At 35.8% G+C, this 24,244-nt stretch overlaps 1 protein-coding gene across 2 annotated transcripts; it reads right to left on the bottom strand.

Moving 5' to 3' along the window:
* Positions 1 to 1,494: 1,494 nt before the first annotated feature.
* LOC140062132 (sodium-coupled monocarboxylate transporter 1-like) lies at positions 1,495 to 23,032 on the bottom strand. Of its 2 annotated transcripts, none has more exons than XM_072108194.1 (15): positions 22,678 to 23,032; positions 16,929 to 16,994; positions 13,979 to 14,030; positions 13,127 to 13,194; positions 11,331 to 11,485; positions 10,168 to 10,308; positions 9,032 to 9,161; positions 6,515 to 6,603; positions 5,879 to 5,991; positions 5,563 to 5,630; positions 4,746 to 4,832; positions 3,579 to 3,781; positions 2,990 to 3,090; positions 2,164 to 2,303; positions 1,495 to 1,732 (listed from the first exon to the last, which is right to left on the bottom strand). In XM_072108194.1, exons 1-15 carry the CDS (start codon positions 23,026 to 23,028, stop codon positions 1,667 to 1,669), a joined length of 1,830 nt encoding a protein of 609 aa, XP_071964295.1. In that variant the 5' UTR covers positions 23,029 to 23,032; the 3' UTR covers positions 1,495 to 1,666. The 2 variants fall into 2 exon arrangements, with proteins under 2 accessions (XP_071964295.1, XP_071964294.1); XM_072108193.1 differs by lacking the exon at positions 22,678 to 23,032 and adding an exon at positions 21,121 to 21,519.
* Between the last annotated feature and the right edge of the window lie 1,212 nt (positions 23,033 to 24,244).

Here is a 24,244-nt window from a genome sequence, read left to right as displayed (position 1 = left end):
ACGAGCTTTTATTTTTACCTACAATTACTTACTTAAAATCCTTATTTCTTACAAAACTGCATTAAAATTACATTAGTACAACTAATTGTTTTAACGAATCACAATCCCTAATTACAGTCATAATCACCGTACTGTATCTTAGGGTCCCTAATTACAGTCATAATCACCGTACTGTATCTTAGGGTCCCTAATTACAGTCATAATCACCGTACTGTATCTTAGGGTCCCTAATTACAGTCATAATCACCGTACTGTATCTTAGGGTCCCTAATTACAGTCATAATCACCGTACTGTATCTTAGGGTCCCTAATTACAGTCATAATCACCGTACTGTATCTTAGGGTCCCTAATTACAGTCATAATCACCGTACTGTATCTTAGGGTCCCTAATTACAGTCATAATCACCGTACTGTATCTTAGGGTCCCTAATTACAGTCATAATCACCGTACTGTATCTTAGGGTCCCTAATTACAGTCATAATCACCGTACTGTATCTTAGGGTCCCTAATTATCAGCTCGGCTGGATGGAAAACATTCGTAAAATATTGTTAAAATAAATACGGCTTCAGCTTAAAAGTGGCTATAGATATATCTATGCCATAATAATCATACAAGGACTCCAATGGAAATAAACCCGAGTTATTGGTTTTCTAGGACGATTCTGATCTAAATCACTTTTTCTCATCCTTTTTATCTCTTTAAAATTTTTTAATGGTTTTTAAATATTTTAAAAATATTTTAAAGTTTGTTTTTATACTGTTTTAGATGTTTTAAAATATTGTTATCATTGTTTTATATGTTGTTTTTTATACTGTTTTTATTCATGAACCTTATTACTTGTTTTATGTGATTTTGATAAAATAAATGAATGAATGAATACTATAGTTGGAAAAAGGACTGACGGTGGCTCCTGTTGCGCCGTCAATTAGCCTACGCCTACGTAAAATATATGTTGAGTAAAGTAATCAGAGAGCGGGCTAAATAAATGCCCAGGCAAAGTACTTTATATTTGGAGAGTAAAAAAATGTTAGTCTACATTTTTATTCGCGATAAAACAATTGTCAACTTTACATAACAGTGTTAAGTCCACTTAGTCGACAACATAATAATTGTGCGTTTGGCAACGAGATTATTGAAACATTATACGCAGCATTTTAACTGCAGCTTCAATTATGGAACGCCGTACAAAATTATATATTATCTTCACCCTGTTTAATACGCCTTGGCGGAAATATACAAATTACAAATCTTATTTATAAAACTAAAAAACCTAGCAAAAAAATAACATTTAATTAACTAAAAAGCTATACAATTAAAAATTCTCAATTTATAGTTTTGTCTGAAGATAAAAAAGTTATAAAAACACATATTATCATAGTACTCTTGTATGACGTAAATACCATACTAAAAATTACCGATTCCGTAATTGACGTCATATTCCGGACCACAATGCATCAGGCAGGGAGTTGTAAAATAAAAAAAATTAAAATGATTTTACAACTCTCTGCATCAGGCCTGTGCTAAATGAAGGAAACACTGTCCCCCTCCAGCAATGGTTCGGTCAGTCTTCCATGAAAAAGATCCCCACCCCTCCATTTACAACAAAGGTCGACAAAATTAGTAATGTCCAGACCGGCGCCCCGTACGTAAAGGTCAACTTCAATTAGAATTTGGTTTCGTCTTTGGAGTCTATATTTTTCCCACCAACAACCTTGTATTCATCATGGACCTAAATTCGAAATAAACGAAAAAAAAACCCCATTATTATTTGGTGTTGATCTAAATGATTTAGAGAAATGTTAAATAATAATAAATGTTCATAATGTACATTCAGTTCTAGACCTACCTTCTACAAATGCATAATGAAATGGAAGCTTAGCTAAGATTACGGCAGTGAATGTTTTTTAGATCAAATGAACGGTGGGCATGTTCGATCTTCAAGACAATTTTCTTTTCTCTGTTCTTAGATATTCGCTTTCATTGTAAAAATGTACATGTATAAATAATATCAAGCTCCCAGAAACTGAGCGAAATACTTAGAAATAGTTTCGGCAAATACTAAAGATATTCGAGAGATTTATAAGCTTTTGTGACGGCACCAATATGGATTTCTTGAAGTAATTCTTGTCAAATGCTAAATAGATAATATTAATTGCTTACGTCATCAACATGTGTAAATTGTTCGTCGTATCGAACACCGCATCGTAACGGTTTCTTAATTTTCTCAGGTAGACAACAATACATGGTATCAACAAGAGAACAGCACAATTTTGGGTCAACATCTGCCGGATCAGTCGGCCCTTTAGGTCATAAAAAGAAACCAAATTTATTAAAGATTAGCGTATATATTTGAGTGGAGATGTTTCTGCAAAAAAAAATCTATGCCACCACATATTTATTTATACAGTATTTATTTATTTTCATGGACTATACCATTTGTGGAGAGGAATGTTCAATGAGAATTTCTACTTTTCGAGTTATGTCTCGCTCTTCGAGGAGAAAGTTCTATTGTCGGTTTATCCGGGTAAGCTAGGCACGAAATAGACTTACAAGTTCAGTCTTTGAGAGTACGAGCAGATTGGAGTAAGAGAGCTTCAGGAGAATGTTCAAATCAATAACTATTTGAATAGAGGCGCTCTTAATCAAAACGGTCTCATATCGCTCAGATAAAGTTAAACGAAGCAACAAAGTGAGTTTTGAGAACAGATTTAAACTGTTTCAACGTTGACGAATGACGTACTATATAAGGTAAGTGCACCGGCCAAAAATCACTGTGCGAAGTGTTATTTGACAAGTTTAGCAAACAAACGGATCATACTTAAAATACTGAAACTAAAATTGTTTCAAAAAGGAATATATTAAGGCTTACAGAGCCATAAATATAAAATGTGAGGAAGAAACAAAATCTACAAGAGTGAAAGAATGTCTCAAATATCATCAAGTGTTCTAAACTTAAACCTCGTCAGTCAAAAAAAACTTTTCTTACCGGTTGCAAAACTAACAATAAGCCCTACGAAAAGTACAGTCAACCAGGCGACAGCACTATACCAGGCGTAGGAAAGTGAGTACAATTTAGCAACAGCAGGCCTACAAAAACAAAAGAAAAACGTTGCAAAACTGTCAACACATTTTACAAAATATCAAGATAAAAACATTGTGATGTCACCTTATGGATGTATACGGATAACCTAAACATTGGTAATCATTATTGGATGATATCTATGGGTACCCTATTATCCTTTCCAGTTCTCAAAATCATTCCGCCCGAAATCCGCTTTAGGACTGCCCGTTTTTGCACTTATAGTTCATATCAAAAAATATATATCAGATTTACAGATTTGTTTTTTTTATTTCATGTGTGAATCTTCCAAATACGTAAACCATTCGTATCATAAAACGTTGTGGATTTTACTTTTTGTCATGTCCGTCATTTTATCTATCATTGTTCATTTAACGTATGAACATGAACAATGAACTGGAATGCGGAGACTTCTCAGATGGGGAGCGGTTAAATCATAACAGTGGACACAACGGTTTTTACGGTTACTTTTTCAAAGAGAGAACAATTACTTTACCTTTCTTCCGGCATGTCAGTTATGGATATCATAGTGGTAGTGGAGTACATATCTGTACTATTATACATGGAGTAATTGCCTTCACCAAACTCACAGTAGTCAATTGTTAGGGGTGGTTTATTTACAACTGGAGGGTAGAACTGAGCACCAATACCGATCCAGAAAGCCATTACGAGGCCTGATAGAAGTCCCGATATGGCACCCTGCAATAAGATAAAAAAAAAAGCAATGTACAGTACTTTAACTGTAAGTGGGGGAATAACCTGCGACTTGCAGCCTACCGGGCTGAATTGCGCACAGGTGTGGACGACACACTTAAGTCTTCCATATAAGGGTCTGTTCCTTCGTGTCGAGTGCTGCCACCAAACGGCGCCCGTTCGTCGTCTGAATGGACCAGTACACCAGGGTAACCCCTACTCTGCCGAAAGATTTACTGGGTTCTTTAAAGTGCACATGAGCCAGATTTGTACGCTGGATGTGTATCCGAGAATACTTGTTCTACCACCAGAACAATGGTCGAAAAGTGACTTGAACCTGTGCCGATTGTGTAGATACAGTTTGCGGCCGGCGGCGCCCCTGTCTTAACCGCTCGACTGCAGTACGATCATAAAAATAGTATATTAATTTAGGCCTACCATGCCCATAATAGTCAGTTTTTTTACCCCATTTTGACGTTATTATATTGAATATTTCAATAAATTGCGAACATAATCGCATAATAATAATCATAATCAGGTGGAACTCGAACCCATGACATCCAGGTCACTAGACCGGTGTCCTGTTGACCACCAAACGAATAACTCGGATTTGGTTCAAGCTCAAGAAAGCAGCGGGTACTGCAAACATGAACTACTAAAAGTACCTTGCGTCATGGAGCTAAGTTAATTGGTCAGATATTTTGCCAAACTCTGAAGTAATAAAAACCGATATTTAAAATAATAGTTGCAATGACAACGGCATGGGTAATAAAAACATGTTCCATATTTGGAATTGTGTTCGTCTACACACTGTGACAACGAACGTCACAATCATACACGGACAAACGTCACCACTTGGATACTTTTCCGGATCGGACTGTGTATAATTTTGAATGAACGCTACACACTACATCAATTTACCATTGGTTTCCAAGTATACTGTCTATTGTAGGCGTTGGGATACACTTACCTTTGTATTCGCCCAAGGAAAAAATATTCCAAGTGAAAAAAGACCTAATAGTGGACCTCCAATCATACCAAATATACTGAGCGCAGTCTGAAAAAAAAAATTAGAAACACTGTCATGTAAATTTATTCTATTCATCCTCAGTTGATAGACAGTCACAGTGCGCAGCGAAGACTTTTCATACGAAGAACGAGGCAATGTATGTAAGTACTGTATCTTGCCCAAAGATACTAACAAAATAATCTATGGCACAGACGTACGGGGCGCCGTTCGGGACATTGCTAATCCCGTACACACAGGTCTGTTACGGTGATAGAAATTGCAGCAGGTGTCATGCGAATAAATCGCTCTCAAGTGGACGAATCAGAAGGTAGCATTGTCATGCGCGGTATTTGAAAGCTTTGTTGGGCGTACGAGAAGCATTTGTAGAGCAAACGGTACAGTGTATTATTCTTCTACCAGAGACTGATTGGAACGACTGCTAAATAATGGAGTCAAGTAGATTGCATTGAACTATTGTTTTATCCACGATACTATAGCAATATATACATTGTAGTTTTTTCACAACGTATTCATACCACGGGCGGACCGAGTCGAGCCTACTTAGAATTCTACTTTATGCTAAGCTATCAAGAACAATAAATTCTCGTCGGGTGGGCGAACAGAAAACCTCAAGAACTCCTAGACCATCGTGTTTTCGCGAATAGCTAGGGTAAGATTCGAGCCCAATGAGCAGAGAGTACTGCATCAAGGATGAGCATTCGCCTACGCAGTACAACACCGCTTATGCCTACTATCGTATTTGTAGACAAATACGTACCTGAAGAACGTCACCCATAAAAGAGGCTACAACTGCCATTCCTATACATACTACTCCAAAGAAACCAGCTGAAAATATGTAACACTAAATTAATACATTACCATTCATAATATGTTCAATAAATAGGTACTAAGTGTTACTAAATAACTGGCGTTGCAGCTACGTCGTGGCGTTGCGTACAAGCGGGGCCAAATTAGCTACAGCCATCCCCTACAGACTCAACGTAAAATATGTTTTTATACTTAACACAAATTATACTTATAATACTAATATTGTTTTATTATATAGGCGAAAAGGATTTCTTATATAAACTTACCAAGGGCCTTAGTGATCATAGTGTATTTGCGTTCTTCTATATTTGGCCAGATTAGTTTGACAACATCCTCACCATACACGGCTGCCAGTGAATTCAAGCCGGACGAGACCGTACTAAAATATGCAAACATATTTTATTTTTATTTATTTTTCATTTTGTTTCAACTTTATTTAGAGAGGGTCTTGCTAATATCCAGGGACCCTCTTTTTTTATATGCTACTACTTTCGGCCACAGATTATTTCCGCTGATAACCACATTGTTAAGAATTGCCGGTAACGGGTTAATTTATTTTACAGACATCTTTCCAATTAGACCATACAAAACTGAAAACATACTGCTTATTATAGGCCTAATCTCACAAACATAAGGTGTATATTGTAGCTGTATATGGATGGGAGTGGTGGAGCAGATGACACCCGGGAAGATTTTTTTTTCGTACATAAGTTGGGGACCTCTTATGTGAAAGATGACTAATGAATATTCATGTTTATTTGTGACGTTTCATGAGGGGTCCCCAAAAAGAGACTAATCGAACATCAAATCCAAATCCAAAAACAGAGACAACACAAAGTTGTTATATGCTCGTAACATAAGCTACACTATTCCCTGGTATATCTTATATGAATACGACTTACCTGAGAGCAGCACTAAATACTGCCGATGTTATCAAGCCAGGAAGACCGGGCATGTCAGAAAATAGGTCCATTACTAGATATGGAATTAACTAAAATAAAGACAAACCGAAGTAATTTAACATATTAACAGTGCAAATGTACGATGGTGGTTTGATCAGGAGATGTAGGCCTATATCTTATTGATGAAGTGAAACGTTTAAAAAGATGTACAGATACCGCATCATAAACAAGGTTTTTCTTGGTATAGGTACATGGCGAGGCAGTTGGAGAAATCAAGCTTAATTGTTTCACAGGACATTCGTATCCCTGATCTTGATACATCTCGATTTTTAAGATGTTAAAAAAACAGCATATGCACTAAGACGTGCTCAATCACATAATCGTAATGATACGGTAGTAGATCAGTGAAGCATTTGCTTAAAGTTTCTCGACCTTCAGTCGATTAAAATGTCCAAAGCCTATCAAAAACCACCAATACACCGACTTTACGACATTTGAATGTATGATATTTGAAGGATATATATGTGTTATCTGGTGGTTTTAATGAACCGGGTTCACAGCCCTCTGAAACTAAGGTGACCTAAGGCGTAGTAATTATGTACGTAGGCGGTGGTGTCACGGATGGGCCTGTCACCGTCAACAGATGCGATACTGTAGCTTGTTTTTTAAATATCGTTATGAACCGTATGAGTATCGACTGAAACTATTGTGCCGTAACAATAGATTATATTCCATAATTATTTACAGATCTATTGATTGATTTAGTAAGTAAGAAATTACTGTAGAACTTATCCTATCCGAATTTATTTTAATTTACATGCCACACAGTTACAGATATTGCCTTGGATAAACTTCCCCCCCCCCCCACCCCCCTTTAACGAAAAAACACTCACTTCGTTTCGGTATTCTTCAACTTTTTATTGTAGGCCTATTTACAGATACTAGCAGTCTTTTTTTAAACTTTGCATGGGCAAGTATAATGAAAGTGCACTCTGATAAAAGTACTTTGACAAATTATTAAAATAAAATTAAATTCGGAACTACTGTATTTACGGCCATTGATTTGTTATACACTATCCCTTCACTTTAAAATATATATGTAGGCTAAACAATTAAAGCAATAGTGGATATGGAGCGTTAGACTTTACTTTTGACTGTTCAGACTTTACGAAAATAAAAGACGCTAAATTGTACTGTGTGAATTGGATGATGCGCGCAAACACATAACGAAAGTATAAAATGCCGAACTATATTATTTTGGGTGTTTTTCGTAATGTATTAATTATTTGATACATTAGAGATAAAATAATAAGTGGACAAAAATCAAATGAAAAACACATTGCTGCGGAAACACGAATTCAAGTTATTCAGTTACATTTATATTTATTTCACTGGTTTTATATTTTGCAAATTTTTTTTGTGTGGGAGATTTGTACCTATACTTGCTACTTTTGTAATTAAATTGTGGCCTACCAGTAACCCGTGCTTCGCACGGTTTGTCTGCCTTAATAATAATTCGCATGGCATGATTAAGTACCGTATAATAAAAGAATACAAGTTGGAACTATTTACGGCCATTGATTTTGTATTCCTTTACTTTGAAATATCTGTAAGCTACAAAATGAAAGCAATACTGGATTAATCTAGGATGCGCCTCATGGTTTTTATTTTTTTTGTTGGTAAGGTTTCGTATCTTTTTTTGCTAGATATTGTGGTCTAGTTTTGATTTTTAGCTTTAGCGGTCAACAATTACACATGTCGCGGATTCGAACTCGAACGTACTAAGCATTGATATTAATGGTCACGGCGGTTTACTCACTGGAGACAAACGTGATTTACGAAAATCATTCTGTTCTAAGAGTAGGCCTAGGTGTAATTAATTAAAACTTTAACGACGCGATCATTCGATACTGTTTTTCTTGGCGGCTCGGCATGGTATTTGTAGATCCGGCCATGGCGGTACACAACAGAGGAGGTTGTGTAGTTTATACAGTGACGTAACATGGTCGCTGAGACGTCAAATTACTGCTTTTTTTGCCTTTTTAGTGTTTATCCTTAAAATTCAGGAAAGTGACATAGCCTATCGTGTACGGCCCATCAGTAGCCTAAACATCAGTGTGCCAAATGTGAGCAGTGGTTTTGGAAGAGTACGTAAAATACGCGAAAAATGTAGTAGCATTATATATAGATTGCCTTGGATAAACTGCCCTTTAACGAAAAACAACCACTTCAGTTCGGTACTTTACTTTTGATTGTATTTACAAATATTATGCAATCAATTATGCAGAAAGGAAGACGTGTGAGTGCACTTCAGGGTGTACTTGGAACCACTCGAGTTTCGGATTTTGGGAACAACAACAACAAAAGACCGTAGCTAATTGGCACATAACACGCACAGGTACGTTTTGACTACTGCGGTAGTTCCGACTCTAAAAAATACACTACATTATAAATCATTGCGATGTAATTGAATATTATTATTTATAAGCAATATTTTAGGTTCTCATTTATGTTTACCTGATCACTTTTGGCAACGTCGCCACGTAGCATTGGGTCGCACCCTGCATACTTTGCATACATGACCAGGCCCGATAAACAGGCCAAACAGACGACAATCACCATGCCAATAGTTGAAATCAACAAAGCACTTGAAAATAAATAAATTATTACATGAGTATAGTTTATAGGCCTACACAAAAGTTCACAAGTGTTTATAAACCGATAAAATAGTAAATAGTAAATGTGATTATATTGATATCCGTTCCCACCACCTGTGGATGATTGTTATATTGGTGCGAAGTTTCGTGGAACACGCTGGTTATGGTATCTCTACAAGTGTTTATATGTACAGTACAATATACCCTATATCTATATAATTTGTATCTTTCTTTTGCGTTACTAAATTGCATCACATCAATTCAATTCCACATTTACTTAGACGAAAATCAAACAACAATTATATATACATTTATAGAGCAATTAAAACAACAAAAAGTGTCATTTGGTCGAGGGACGACATAGACACTCAAGCAAATCCGTCGCTGTCGCCCCACTTCGTAGACACAATTCACAAAAAAAATTACACATGTAAGACATAGGCCTAGGCCTAAACAATTTTTGCGTGTTCAATAGACACTATGGTACAAGTCTGTGGCCACTGAACAACGCAAGTCAAAACATCCCTTAATAATAATAATAATTAACTGGATACAGGTAACATTGTTACTATACATTCTAGCGTGTGAGAAGCGCTGAAACTCAGTAAGATCACCTCGGGAAATACCAATGTAACATTTATACTGTTACACCTGTATTTGGTTGTAGGCCTACAGGTGAATCGGGTATCAGTAGGCCTACTTCCACAATGCACTTTCCATAATGCACGCTGTGCAATTACATTCATTTCCGATCTCATTAAAACATAACATTTACATTTCACAGCGGGAATTATCCTCAATTGTTTTGGATGAAGAGCAATGAGGAGCGGTTTAACAGCACTTCATTTTTCAGATGACATGCCAATCACTTCATGGAGATCCCCGGGGTCACTTCGTCCTGTAATTACGGGTATCACAGAAATAATGAGTTTGACTCGATCTAAGGAGAATTTGGAAATGTCTCCCTACCCTAGCTAAATTTATGGTTTCACTTACATTCTTGCAACACTCTGACTTCCACAGGTTAGGTACCGTTGTACCTGTGACTGGTTCACCCCGTAAACGGCCGTCCACGTAAAAGTTCCCCCAATAACAACGGACCAAAACGTGTGTCGTACAGTTGGATCTGGATCGAAACTAAAAAGCAATATATTATTTAGTAAATTATTAGTAGTAAACTTGGTAAATATCAACATCATGCTTAACTTTAAACAACAAAACTAGTGACGGAATAATGTTAATGTACTAGGAAATTAGCTATTCCAATTTCATTTAGCTTTACAACATATAATGTTGTACTTTAGGGAATAATCAGGTAAAGGATGAATTAATTACATTTTAGTAACTAAGTATCTTTGCGCCAGGGAGCAAAGTTAAGTGGTCATTTTTCCCTACTCTGACGTAAATTTACTTTGCTAAATACATTTCAGAATAAGTCTCGAACTGAAATTCATTCTGTTGGTACATGCATGGAGGTCATGGTACATGCAGCACTCGCTGTTTCCTTGGGCCACCATCATCACAAGCTCGGTGGTCTATAGGTACGAATGCCAGGTTAGTGATCTTTTTTTTTCTCTTTTGTGGGGGCAACCCACTTTTATTGCAATGATAAACAATATGGTGAAGGTTACAGTATATATGTATATCTATCTATTTATCAATGAATATTTAAGTGATATTACACAGACAGACAGAGGTTAAAAGATTATATAAAATATTTTGTTATTGTGTTGAAATCTAGATAAAACAAACATGTATACAGAGAAAATTTATATTACAGAGCTAAAACGATATAAAGATTGATATTCAGTATTAAAAAGAGATTCGATATAACATAAATATGATAAAATGGTATATTGCATTAAAGATTATGTTTTGTTTGAATACTTTGATAACATTGTATAGTTTTACATTTTGAACATAATATTGCTTTTATTATTTATATGATAAAATAACAAACTAATAAATATTGCAAAGCTAAACCCAAACCGAAGTATGGAGATACGCCCTCGTCGCTAGCCAGGTTTATTTTAATAGTTCTAGTTTAGGTTAGTGATCTTGAGGTCGTGGGTTCTAATCGTATTCGACTAATTATTCTCATATAGACTTATAAAGTACAAGCGTATGGCAAGCGTCTGATCAATTAATGTATGTCTTACTCAAAAAACTGAATGCGTCCGCCTTCTGCACTGATGTTCCATACTCTATCTAATCCTCCCACGTCCATGGAACCCCGGATGATGATAGCTAAGAACCCAATCACCATCACTGTTACTTGGAATACATCGGTCCATAAGACAGCTTTCATACCACCCTACAGAACAACGTAAAACGTAACATTGAACGTATTAAAGCTTGGTTCCCATGACCAAAGACAAGGAAGCAACGTGAGCGAGTCGACCAAGCGATGGTGGATTATTCGAACAGTCGCTTGTCAGTAGTCAACTCACTTGTGTCTACGTCCACGCGTTGCGTCCTAGTGGGAACCAAGCTTAAACAAGGTTAAAATGCGCAATTAAATTGTTTAATTAATTGTATGTAGGCTATTTCAAATTTTAATGAACATGGAGATGACATTTTATAATACGTTTTAATTTGAATGTAAATTTCTGTACTTTCTGCAATAAATTGAACTATGAGACGTAGACGATGCTAAAATGCAATTATTTTATATAGTAGGTTTTGTTTAAATTTACAGTTTCAAAGCACGACATTACAAAACAATATGTAACCTGACTTGCAAAAAATGAATTGCAATTATAGAATATTGTATCCATAATATATTTACACAACAAGCTAAAGAGTCAAGGATCGATTTAATAAAATGGCAACAAAAGAAAATTAAATTAGCAATGCGGGAAAGTTTGGCCACAGCGGAAACGGTTAATAAATTAAATTGTCGTTTAATAACTGATTAGGCATACACAGCATATGGCTATGAATAACGTAAACATGTGTTTTCATTTGCAGATACTCATCCACAAGACTGTACCAAATAATGAAATCGAAACCACGCGGTTTATCTTTTAGAATGTTCATATTCATATCAATATTTTGAAAAGTAAACGAGATCGTAACATAAACAAACATTATTATTATTATTATTAAACATTGAATGCCATAAAGTATGTATTTATTACTTCCCTCTAGATCTGTGTTACTTTTTTAAAGTTGGTTTAGGTTACTGTAAGCCTATTGGTTGGTTCCCACAGAGACGCAACACAAGGACGTAACGCAACGTAAGTGAGTTTACCAATCACAAGCGATGGCTTATTCGCTTGTGATTGCTAACTGTCTATAACTTCGCTTGTCATTGGTCAACACGCTTGCGTTGCGTTTACGTCCTTGCGTTAAGATTGGTTCCCACTAGAACGTAACGCAAGGACGTAAACGCAACGCAAGCGTGTTGACCAATGACAAGCGAAGTTATAGACAGTTAGCAATCACAAGCGAATAAGCTATCGCTTGTGATTGGTCAATTCACTTGCGTTGCGTTACGTCCTTGCGTTGCGTCGCTAGTGGGAACCACGCTTTACGTTCTAGTGAGAAACCAATTTTTAGTGAGTTTACCAATCACAAGCGATGGATTATTCGAACTGTCGCTTGGTCAACATGCTTGCGTTGCGTTTACGTCCTTGTGTTGCGTCATAGTGGGAACCAAGATTAAACGTCGGGTTAGGGTGCGTTGGGTTAGGCCGGGTGTCAACAAGATTTAAGAAAAAGGTAGTTAAAGCTGATTGAGTTCAACCCACAAGAAAAATCTTTGAAGATAAATCTAGTTCGACTTTATTGTTGGATCATCGTTATCATTAAAATGACTTCTAAAACTCACAGGAAAACAAGCTTACGATTCATCGTTATACACATATTGTGTTTAGAGACTGAATTATTATAAGGCATAGGCTAGAAACAAAGACTATACTAGGTCTATTATAGCCTATCAATTACTACTTACAATGGTAGTGTAAAAAGTACACACAATACCGATAGCAAACACAGCTCCCCATAAGTCAAGACCAGTTACTGAAACATATAAAATTAGTATTATTGTAAGTTTCGATTACGGTATGTTAATAAATACTTAAATAAACTTTTGTATTGTATATACGTTACATGTACATAGAGTTGATTTAAAACAATGCTTATAAATGCATTGTCTTTAACTTCCCTGGAAAAATTAGGGATGTGCCCTGGAAATACAGTACACATTATCTGATAATTTAAATATGGTAACAATTCGTTTTCGAATCTTGTAGCTGAATAAGAACTCATCCCGTAGGTAAAGATGGCATTCCGTAGGCGAATATGGACTCATTACGTAGGCGAATATGGACTCATTCCGTAGGTGAAAATAGACTCATTCCGTAGGCGAAGATGGACTCGTTCTGTAGGCGAAAATGGATTCGTTCCGTAGGCGAAGATGGACTCGTTCCGTGGCCGAAGATGGACTCGTTCCGTGGCCGAAGATGGACTCATTCTGTAGGCGAAGATGGACTCTCATTCCGGAGGCGAAGATGGACTCGTTCCGTAGGCGAAGATGGACTCGTTCCGTAGGCGAAGATGGACTCGTCTCGTGGCTGAAGATGGACTCGTCCCGTGGCTGAAGATGGACTCATTCTGTAGGCGAAGATGGACTCATTCCGTAGCCGAAGATGGACTCATCCCGTAGGCGAAAATGGACTTATCCCGTAGGCTTAGATATCAACAATGTATAGGCCTACATTAACCCAGTTTTTGTTGTTTTAACTACCGGTACATGATCAAAATTATTGAGACATTATATTATATCGTACGGTTTTATACATACCTGCATTTAAAGCAAGAGACGGGGCATAAATGACAATTCCCATGTAAATTACCTATAAAGAGAAAGACAAATTAAATGACAGACTAACATTTTACGATGTGACGTAAAAGCAAAATACATTGAAAATCCAACCCTTCAATCTACAATTGCGTTCAGGAAACTAGTTGAAGTAATGTTTTATAATATACAGTATGTTATCGTAATATTCGAATTTTGTCTGTTATTTGAGGTTCGAGAAAACATTCGGACGAAAGTGTTTATTTTCAATCAAGTTACATCTTGACAAAACATGTAAAACGTCAGAAATGTATTGTAGTTGTTATGACGACCGCAGTACGTCCGTATTCATAAACGTTTTCCCACAAATACGGTAGATTTGACGCGGATTAAACACACACACACACTCTTTCCTTTGCTTTTCCGTGCTTTATTTTTTCACAGTAGTAGTAAATAATGTCTATAAAAAAAGTCCTTGGATGGCTTTTTTTCCTATTCAAATATCGTTATTCAATCAAATTCAATGCCAAGCAGCCAGGCTGAACGTTGCTAACGGCGAAGAAACAAAGGCCGAAGAAAACAAAACATTTACGTAGTAAAGGATAGGATTGCAGGCCTAAGACACGTTGGCTAACAAGAGCGAGCATGTTGCGAAATAAATCAGAAACAAAAAGAAAACGTTTGCCCAATTAACACAGACAAGCGGTAACGGAAAAAAAATATAGAATCTATGTTATTCCTTATGACCATTTACACACAACGCGGAGTGTACGAGCAGTTTCCGCTCAGGATAGATACAGATTCTACGTGGGACGTTATACGCGGTTTTCCGCTTACCGTTGCCGCTCGTCTGTGTAAAGTGGCCTTTAAACCAAGTCTGGTTTTCGTCAGAATTCTATTCATCCTCAATGTATCTTTAAAATCAATACATACACGATTGATTTCTAAAATCAATTAAAAACACGAAAGCGGCTGTCCTGTTTTATTTGTCCTGCGAACGAATTGTCACCTTTTAGGTCGTTATTGTTGGCAATATATATGCTTTTCGCTGTTATTTTTTTTGGATCTAATTAGGCCCTATTGTTACTATTTATTGACAATAATAAAAACAACATTTGTGTACCGTATGGTAAAATCTAGCATGAATCATTCAATAACGAATACAGTATACAAAAATCAAACTCGGTCAGTGAGAACATTATTGTTAGAAAAAATTTGGAACAATGTTCTAGTGACAACAGGAAGGAACCTGGCAAAGGATCCTGTCTGCCTTTACTACCGTAGACCGCCTTACACATACAGTTTTAATGTTCACATATTTCTTGCATAAAGCAAAAAGCAATTAAATTCACATTAACATGAATGGTTACGTTGTATTACGTCACTTGAACAAAAACGACGTGGAACATAAATTGTATACAATTTTCACTTCCAGGGGATGTTTACGTTTGTTTTAATTTAATAAGGCACTGTACAGTGTAACTGTGTAACAATATCCGGACACGTGTAATTCTATTCCAAGAAGGATTTTCCGTAGGATTTTAAGGTTTAATAAACTTTGTACTGCGAAATTTTGATTGAATTTAACCGTTTATTTTGTCTTTTTATATAAGTGAAAACATTATTTTGGGGTTTTTTTTCCTATACCTTAGTGATCAACTTACAAAATTCAAAGTCTGATTTTATTAATTTTCATTGTTCATGTTCTTGGGGACAATACATCTTTAAACTGGCGCCTTTGCATTCCCTTTTAACAACATCCAAACTGGAACAAATTTACCTCGGAAAATATTTATTACCGCGGTATACTCAATTAAAATAGGCAACTGAATTCCATCACTATTTTTCAAAAATGGTTTCCTAACCCGGGGTTACCGAATTCAAGGTGCCTGGCAGGTGCAGGGCGCGCGTTGCTTGGATTATAAATAAGCTTACAGGTATTTCGTTTACAATCCGTTCCCTGTTTAACGCCAGAAAAGACGTCAAAGTAATGTTTGTTTAAACTATTTTCATTGAGGACAAAATAATTTGAAACTGAAATATAAATGGGAAATCACCGCTTGAGGCAGATTTTATAACACAACAAAGTGTTTTTTCTACCGTTGCCATAACTCCCATTGACTTCGCGATTTAATTTGATTTTATGCACCGTGTCACGTTTATCAGGATGGTAAATAATAGAGAACCTGGATCAAATATAGAGTAATATATGGAGTGATTATTATTACTCCATGTTTTAATTAATACGAATAGGCTCTTGGCCCTTTTGATTTCAAAGTTAAGCGTACATAAAGCTTGGTTCCCACTAGAACGTAACGCAAGGACGTAAACGCAACGCAAGCGTTTTAACCAATGACAAGCGAAGTTATAGACAGTTAGCAATCACAAGCGAATAAGCCATCGCTTGTGATTGGTCAATTCACTTGCGTTGCGTTACGTCCTTGTGTTGCGTCGCTAGTGGGAACCACACTTTAACTGAAGTACATTAACGATCCTATTCCGAGTCTCCATATAAACCTACTACTACTCAATCTCCAAGAAAATTAAAGATCACTTTTTGTCACGTTACTACAAATCGATATGTTCGATAAGGTCGTTGTTTCATGTTCCGTGACTTGCTAGAGTAATTTCATTTAATTTATTCATTTCGTCATCTTATTCGTTACTATGCCCTGCAGCTGTACTTTTATCTGATCATTATTTTTACTTTACCTTTTCAAATTTTATCTACTGGTATAATATTTATTTTTTAAATTTCATTTTTTTTAATTAGTTAATTTATTTATTATTCATTTTTTCATATATTTAATTATTAATTTGTCAATCCCGCCACAAGATTCTCATCTTTTTTGGGATCCTGCCTTAATTCGTCCATTACTTTTTTCAATAGTTTTATTCTGTCATTACAGTTTTTTTTGACTTTTTGTCTTTTGAATTGAAACCGTTTACTTACCATTTGCAATGAGAACGTCACCATTCCCATTAGACGAACTGTTTTGCTAAAACGTTTCTCCAGATACTAGAAGAACAAATATAGGCCTACTGTAGTTTATACGATTTAATTGAAAACGAAAAAAAAATCACCTTTCATACTATATAACACACAAAAGATGACTGGCTTGATTTATTAATTTAGGACGGATAGGGATGAAATATAATTATTTCGTTATCATTTCCCCCGATCTCATTCTTAAAAAAAACATGAAAATGAGCCAAAATGACGATTAAAAAAAGTGTGCATGTGCCCACATTATGCAACAATCGTCAAAATAAGGTGGCAATTTTCTATGGAACAGCATTACTCCTTTTCGGCTCTTTAAAAATTCGTTTTTTTTACCATATGGTACGGCTCTTTTAACATGTGGTTTAGCTCTTACATTATATCGCTCGGCTTCTTTATCTACGTACGGTACATAACTGCACTTTAGCATACGTAGGCCTATACGGCTCTTTTGCCCTTTCATACGGATATGTGCTTTAACCTTTTAACACTTTTCATATTAAAACAATATAGTCTTCTAACCTTCCATGATAAACACACGAAACTCATGCATGTCAGCCTCGGCTGTTTTGAGTCACCCTCATTAAACAAAGTTTAATAAAAAAAAATAAAAAAATACTATATTCGTTTTTTTTTTTAAATGTTTCTCTTTTTATGAATAAAAAACTATCGACTAGATAACGATGTTTGAACTGACGTAGACATGATTGATAAAGAAGTAACAAGGAGTTAGAAGAAAGATAGGCCATGGAGTTGATAACTAAGTATTATTGTACTGAGACGAAGAATTAATCAAGGAATTGGAAGAAAAATATGGAGTAGTTAACAATGGTTACACTGACAAAGACATGATCCATGAATCAGTAACCAATAAACCAATGAGTCTCAGTTAGAAGAAAAAATGGAGTAGATACCCATTATTCCACTGACGAAGAATTAACCAAGGAGTTGGAAAAACATGGAGTAGTTAACGATGATTAGGCCTACACTGACGAAGAAGAAGTACCACCGTAACCAATGAGTAGATAACAAAGACATTTTGTTTCGATCGTGAACCAGATGTGTGTAGGTTTGTGACGATTATTCTGTTAGGGTTCGGAGAGGGGACAACAATACATGTTTCCGTTTACACTCATATATTATACGTATGTACTTGATCCAGGTCAGTAATATGATCGAGGTCAGTTATATATGATTCAGGTCAGTGAGGATTAATAAAAAAAAAGAGGGAAGAACTTTCTAACGAAACTTATTTATTGCTACTGTACTTGTATTAACTATACTACTACTACAGATTTTTATTTTATTTCTTCAAAACCAACAGCAACGAAAGTTGCCCCTTAAAGGTATGATGTACTGTAACTTACAGTACTATACTACTACTGTATACTGTTAAAGCTTGGTTCCCACTAGAACGTAACGCAAGGACGTAAACGCAACGGAAGCGTTTTAACCAATGACAAGCAAAGTTATAGACAGTTAGCAATCACAAGCGAATAAGCCATCTTGTGATTGGTCAATTCACTTGCGTTGCGTTACGTCCTTGTGTTGCGTCGCCAGTGGGAACCACGCTTAACAAAGTTAACAATAAAGAAAATGTACCTGTATAAAGAAATGTATTTACAAAGGCATATGAATTAAAGACGGTGTTCATAGGCCTAAATGGAGCGAAGAATATCTTTAGACCAAACTCTATTCGTTCTTTAAATGTACTAAAGCTCTGTCTACACAATATAACACTTTATGTGACAAAAAATATATATTGTCCATATATGGAAATGATGATGTCATATCACTAACCATATTTGGGCACGTCACACTTCTTTTGTCAAACCATGGAGGTATACGTACCTCCATGGTCAAACTAGTTTGATAGTGTGGACAGAGCTTTAGTGTCGACCACGGGAGTAGCAACAGACAATTGTCAACACTGTCGAGAGAACGCATTCGATCGTGGCCAATCACTCACCTATATTAATTTTTATGCTAAATTTGCTTAAATAAAAAGAACCGTTTATGAACTTATACGAGCGTAATAATTGCTTAATTAACGATAGTTCTTTATAAATAATAATATTGGCAACATTTCGAAGGTATGAACACTGTGTGATTTTGCATGGAGAAATCCATCATATATAGGCCTATGTTAAAAATAAATATTTTTAAGCCAAGTAAAATAAAATTAAGTGAAACTTATCGACACTTTTTCTTTAACTTAAAAGAATAATTCCAACATATAGGCCCTAAGTAACTTTAGAGCTACACCAACACTCATTTCAATAAAACCAGCTACTGCACGAAATCACACATGAGGAGATGGAAATGGTTCGGACATGTGCTATGGAAACCAGTAGAAATAAATAGAGAAACAGAGGCAAACCTATACCAAAGTTGACACGGAGATGAACAACTGACTCACAGGGAGGGGAGGGATAGGAATGGGATGAAGGAAGACGCAGTGGGAGAGATGGAGATAATGTTATGGCCGTACATGTGTCAATGGGCACGAAGTGAATAACGATAACAGAGTCGAAATAGTAGCAAGATAATATATTGGTAAAGATAATCAACACACAGTTTACTGTACTAGCTTGTCACACAGTTATTCATTTTGACAACAAATTGGATCGGAAAAAATTTTTCCCTGAAAAAGCTGTAATTTAATGCAAACAATTGTCAAATTGGCTGCCAGCTAACCATTTATTTTGTCATTTTTATAAGTGAAAACATTTTTTTTCGGTTTTCTTTTTCTACGGAAGTGATTACCTTTGTTAAGACTATGGGCATATTCAAAGTTTGATTTAATTAATCTTAAATGTTCATGTTTTTGGGGGGACAATACATCTATAAAAAAATGTTTTCACTTATAAAATGACAAAATAAATGGTTAGCTGGCAGCCAATTTGACAATTGTTTGCATTAAATTACAGCTTTTTCAGGGAAAAAAATTGTATTAATGATTAAGAAAGCTAATTAAATGATAGAATATGGGATACATCAAGTTTTCTTTCTCAAAGACACTCGTAATTCTTTTATTTAACAACAAAAGCGTGACCTTCGAAGTGTCAGTTAAAATTGTTTACAATAGATTTAGCCAATCTCCAGGACAAAACCACACGGAAAAGATTGCTCTTTTTGGCTGTCAGTCAACATGCTATCGATCCAAAACCATTAAAAGTACATCTGAAAGGTAAACCCAGGAACCTAATCTTTTTGATGACCGTCCAACACCCACACATCTTTGGATGTGTATAGTTGACACAAAAGACACCTAATTTTGAGTATATATCCGTTCATTTATTGCAAGCCAAACGTAGTTGAATGTGATACAAAAATATAAAATAAAACCAACTACCTGAGATGTAATTATGTAACCTCAGCAGTCATAGGGGAATGTTTTTGTTTTTCCACCAATTGGAAAGTGGGATTGGTCACTCCATTGTAGTGACCATAACATGAAACAGACTTCAGTCATTACAGGATGAATAATACAGTCAGTAAATATAAAACATGTATTAAAATAAAGTTACAAAATCAAATAGGAGAAATTAAAAGTCCGATATATAAATTAAAAGTTCAATAAGAATAGACGTTAGACATCATTCAAAACTTATCTGCTCGTTTTCCTAAGATAACTTATTTCGTCCACAAAACAAGTGAAAATAATGGTGCTTGTCTCTATTATTCATTCATAACAAGATAATCAACACGTATGTATGTAACTCTGTTCCGGACGAAGTTATCAATAAAATATAGATGCTATTTTATAGGCCTCTACTCCTAAAATGTCATACTTTACTATAACTTTCTGCAAAAGAAAACTGAAATACACCGTCCCAAAAAGTAAAGTACACAAAAGTGAAAACAAACACAAACAAAACACAAAAAAGTACCGAGACGGCAAACTTATTTCCATTGTGGTCCTAAACAAATATAACAGAATAAACAAGGAAAACCACAATTACTTAAACATAATACACAAACAAATAGCAAATTCAATTTCTCTTAATCTAAGAATTTCACAAAAATAACCTTTTGAGCTTTGAACAAAATAGGGGAGTGAATTCCATAATTCCATAATTGTAGATAAGTAAACACTAAACACATTTGCTATGTAACAATGAGTGTAAATGATACAACCTACCTCGTAGGCACTTGTAACTCGAAGATTGTAAAAAACTGGAAGAAAAAAATAAGCCGAAGCAAGACCAGTTAAGATGTATGCAAACGCGAACATCCAGTACATACACCCATATACATAGTTTTCTGCTGGAGTACCCAGTACTGTTATTGCGGATATAAAACTGGCCACCAAAGATATTCCAACCGGGAATGGATTCATATTCCTATTCGCCATCAGGAATTCATTGGTAGTTTGCTGCTTTCCTCCGGTGCATCCATAAAATAAACCGATGCTCATTGAAATTGCCAACATGGCCGTTAAAACCACATAGTCGGCAACTTCAAATTGTCTTTTTATACTTTCTTCGTCCATTTTGTTCTTCAGATGCACTGCAAGTTACTTGAAATGATGCCGATCTGAATGACAGTGTAAAGTAAAGTGAAACCGTTTACATAATAAACGCGTCCCTCCCTAGATGACGCTTTGTTCAAGGTCAGATCATTATAGGGGGCGTGTATCACTTGCGAACTCAAATGAAAAAGAAAGAGCGTTGTATTTGTGCGTTTGTTCGATTGATACAAAGTTGTAAAATCCATGCACATCTGAAAAAATGACCGGAATTGTAACTGGGAAGTTTCAGATTCGGGTACTTTGGTAGTATACAGTAATAACAAATTAATGTAAACAATAATCTATGAAACGAAAACAAAATCAGCTGGATCACAGGGGCGGATCCTCAAATTGTTTTTCCTTATGGGTAGGATAATTTTTTTTCCCTTATGGTAGGATAAATTTTTCTCCAGATTTATAGGCGGGGCGTGGGGGGGGGGGGGGGGGGGGTTGGAGAGGTGGGATCCGCCACTGGATCATATTAGGCCCACGCTTCCATTTTTATAAAAATGTGTTCACTCTATCGAATTAATTTGACACGACTCTTTTAATTCAATCAAGTTAGATTAGTAGGCCTATGCGGCTGAAATGAACCCAAGAAGACAGAAGGCGGGTGGCAACCGTTTCCTTTATTTTTAAAAACTGAGAAAAACACTATTTTAGAGATAGAGATCTGAAAGTCACTCAAAATAGATCAATACCCCCGGTACAGTACGGCGGCCACACACGACATGCTGAAAAACAGCTGAAAATTGTCTATTGACTGTATACATTCGTTATTCTGATCATGGAGTAAAGAATATTCTGATCTCGAGCCACACCCACACATAACACTTGACCTACTTATGATTTTCAAAATAAGATGACCCTTGACCTACTCTGATCTACCGTTTCCAAACCTTTATGTAGTTACGCAAACTTTTTTTTGCATATACGCCCTCAAACAAAACCATTAGGCATATACTTTAGAAAGTTATTAACATCTAATACTAGGCCTAAGGCCTATTTAAAAACAGTTGTGACTGTCCCATTAATGAATTTGAACTAGGAATTCGTAATCAGATAAGTACAACTTATTGTTTAAAAACGGGATGGAAAATAGTTGCGCAGACCAGGGAGATGTAAAATAAATTTATTTTACATCTCCCTGCGCAGACATCTATAATTTATTATCAGATGAGAGCTTACCTCGTATGCACTTGTAACATTCAGCCTATAGAATACAGGCATAAACATATAGGCAGTTGCAAATCCTGTAAATACATAGCTGAAACCATATAGCATAAACATTGGTCCATATATATAATTTTCAGCAGGCGTTCCAAGAAATGTAATGGCCGATATGAAACTCGCCACCAGGGAACATCCAACAGGAATCGGATTCATGTTTTGGTTGGCCAAAAGAAATTCGTTGGTTGTCTTCTGTTTACCCCCAGTAAGAGCATGGTAAACACCAATACCAGCAGATACAATCAGCATTGATATGAACACTAAATAGTCAGCAATGCTAAATCGTGGTGCATTCTCTACGTCTACCATGTTGAATGTCTTTACTTTTAATGACAGGAACAGCAGAATTTCAAACAGAGCCAATATACTGTATTATGCAGCCTGGAGGTCTCCTCACTACAGATGTTTTTTTACACTAAATCGTTGTGCATGGCTGATCTTTTTTTTCTTTTAAAGGATATGACTTAACGTCGTATGATGCCAAGCTAATTTAAATAATAAATATAAGATGCCTAACCGGCCGTTAAAAGTGACCACCCCTATTCATTTGAGATTGGAAAACAGGATTTGTACATTGTCTTGAGAGCTGAAAAGTTTGTTGAGAGAGCCAAGAACTTTATACTATGTACTCAGAAATAATCTATTGTAATATCTGTGTTATGTCAACTTTCTTATTCACAGGTCAGTCTAAAATTACACAATACAACCTCCGAAGATCCTGAGGTGGGCCCTGAGGAACAAAGTGAAATCAGGGAATATTTCTATATAAATGAAACGATAACACTACAAAAATACTATAAATAAAATACTTTTACATTCATTAAATAGGACCTACAGTTTAAAAATATGCTTTTTATAATATTACTAGCCAACCTGTAGGCTACAGGCGTTTTTGCATTATGTAGAAAACGAATTAGTAATAATATAAGAAATCTAATATGCCAAAAAACCTCCACACAGAACCACAAAGACCATTTCTTATAATCCGGATGGTCATTTGGATTGCAATCTTACAAAAACATATTTGTGAAGAACCTTCAACTAGGCGGCGCTGGCAGCGCATTGAAACAAAAAGGTAAAGTATATCCACTATAGAAGAATAAAAAAACGGCTCACATGTGTTTGCAATTAACTAGATTATGGAAATCCGATTATATCGCTCCATGGCCTCAGCCGGGGTTGTGACAGCGGATTTGTTGCTCTAGTCGTCGTCACTTTTTGCATATTCTTTCGCTCGTGGACCGGAAATGTTCGTAAAAACTTTTTTTTTTACTCAATATCTAAGAACGTCACAAATACAAAACAATGTTTACATTCTTGAAAACAAAACATTTGATGCTAAGTATCATGAGGTATTGTAATTATCTCACTCTTTCCTGGTAATATGAAGTTTTCAGAATTAAAATAAATAAAAGATTGGATTGACGACATTCAAGCCTTCTTGTTTTTGATGTTTTTATTTTGTACTTTAAAAAAAAGATCGAAGGTGAATTGATTTGATCCGAGACAAGATCTTGAGAGTTTG

This window comes from Antedon mediterranea, chromosome 11, assembly GCF_964355755.1.
Source record: "Antedon mediterranea chromosome 11, ecAntMedi1.1, whole genome shotgun sequence".
Taxonomy (NCBI): Eukaryota; Metazoa; Echinodermata; class Crinoidea; order Comatulida; family Antedonidae; genus Antedon; species Antedon mediterranea.
The sequence above is the reverse complement of the archived record's forward strand: the minus strand, read 5'-3'. Positions and strand labels throughout refer to the sequence as shown.

Excerpts from the sequence above, each read along its gene's own strand:
- LOC140062132 (XM_072108194.1), bottom strand. The coding sequence starts at position 23,028 with ATGGTAGACGTAGAGAATGCACCACGATTTAGCATTGCTGACTATTTA. Across the intron at positions 13,195-13,978 it reads GTCTCTTGCTTTAAATGCAG|TAACTGGTCTTGACTTATGG; the intron begins GTATGTATAAAA and ends TATATGTTTCAG. Across the intron at positions 3,091-3,578 it reads ACTGACATGCCGGAAGAAAG|GCCTGCTGTTGCTAAATTGT; the intron begins GTAAAGTAATTG and ends TTGTTTTTGTAG.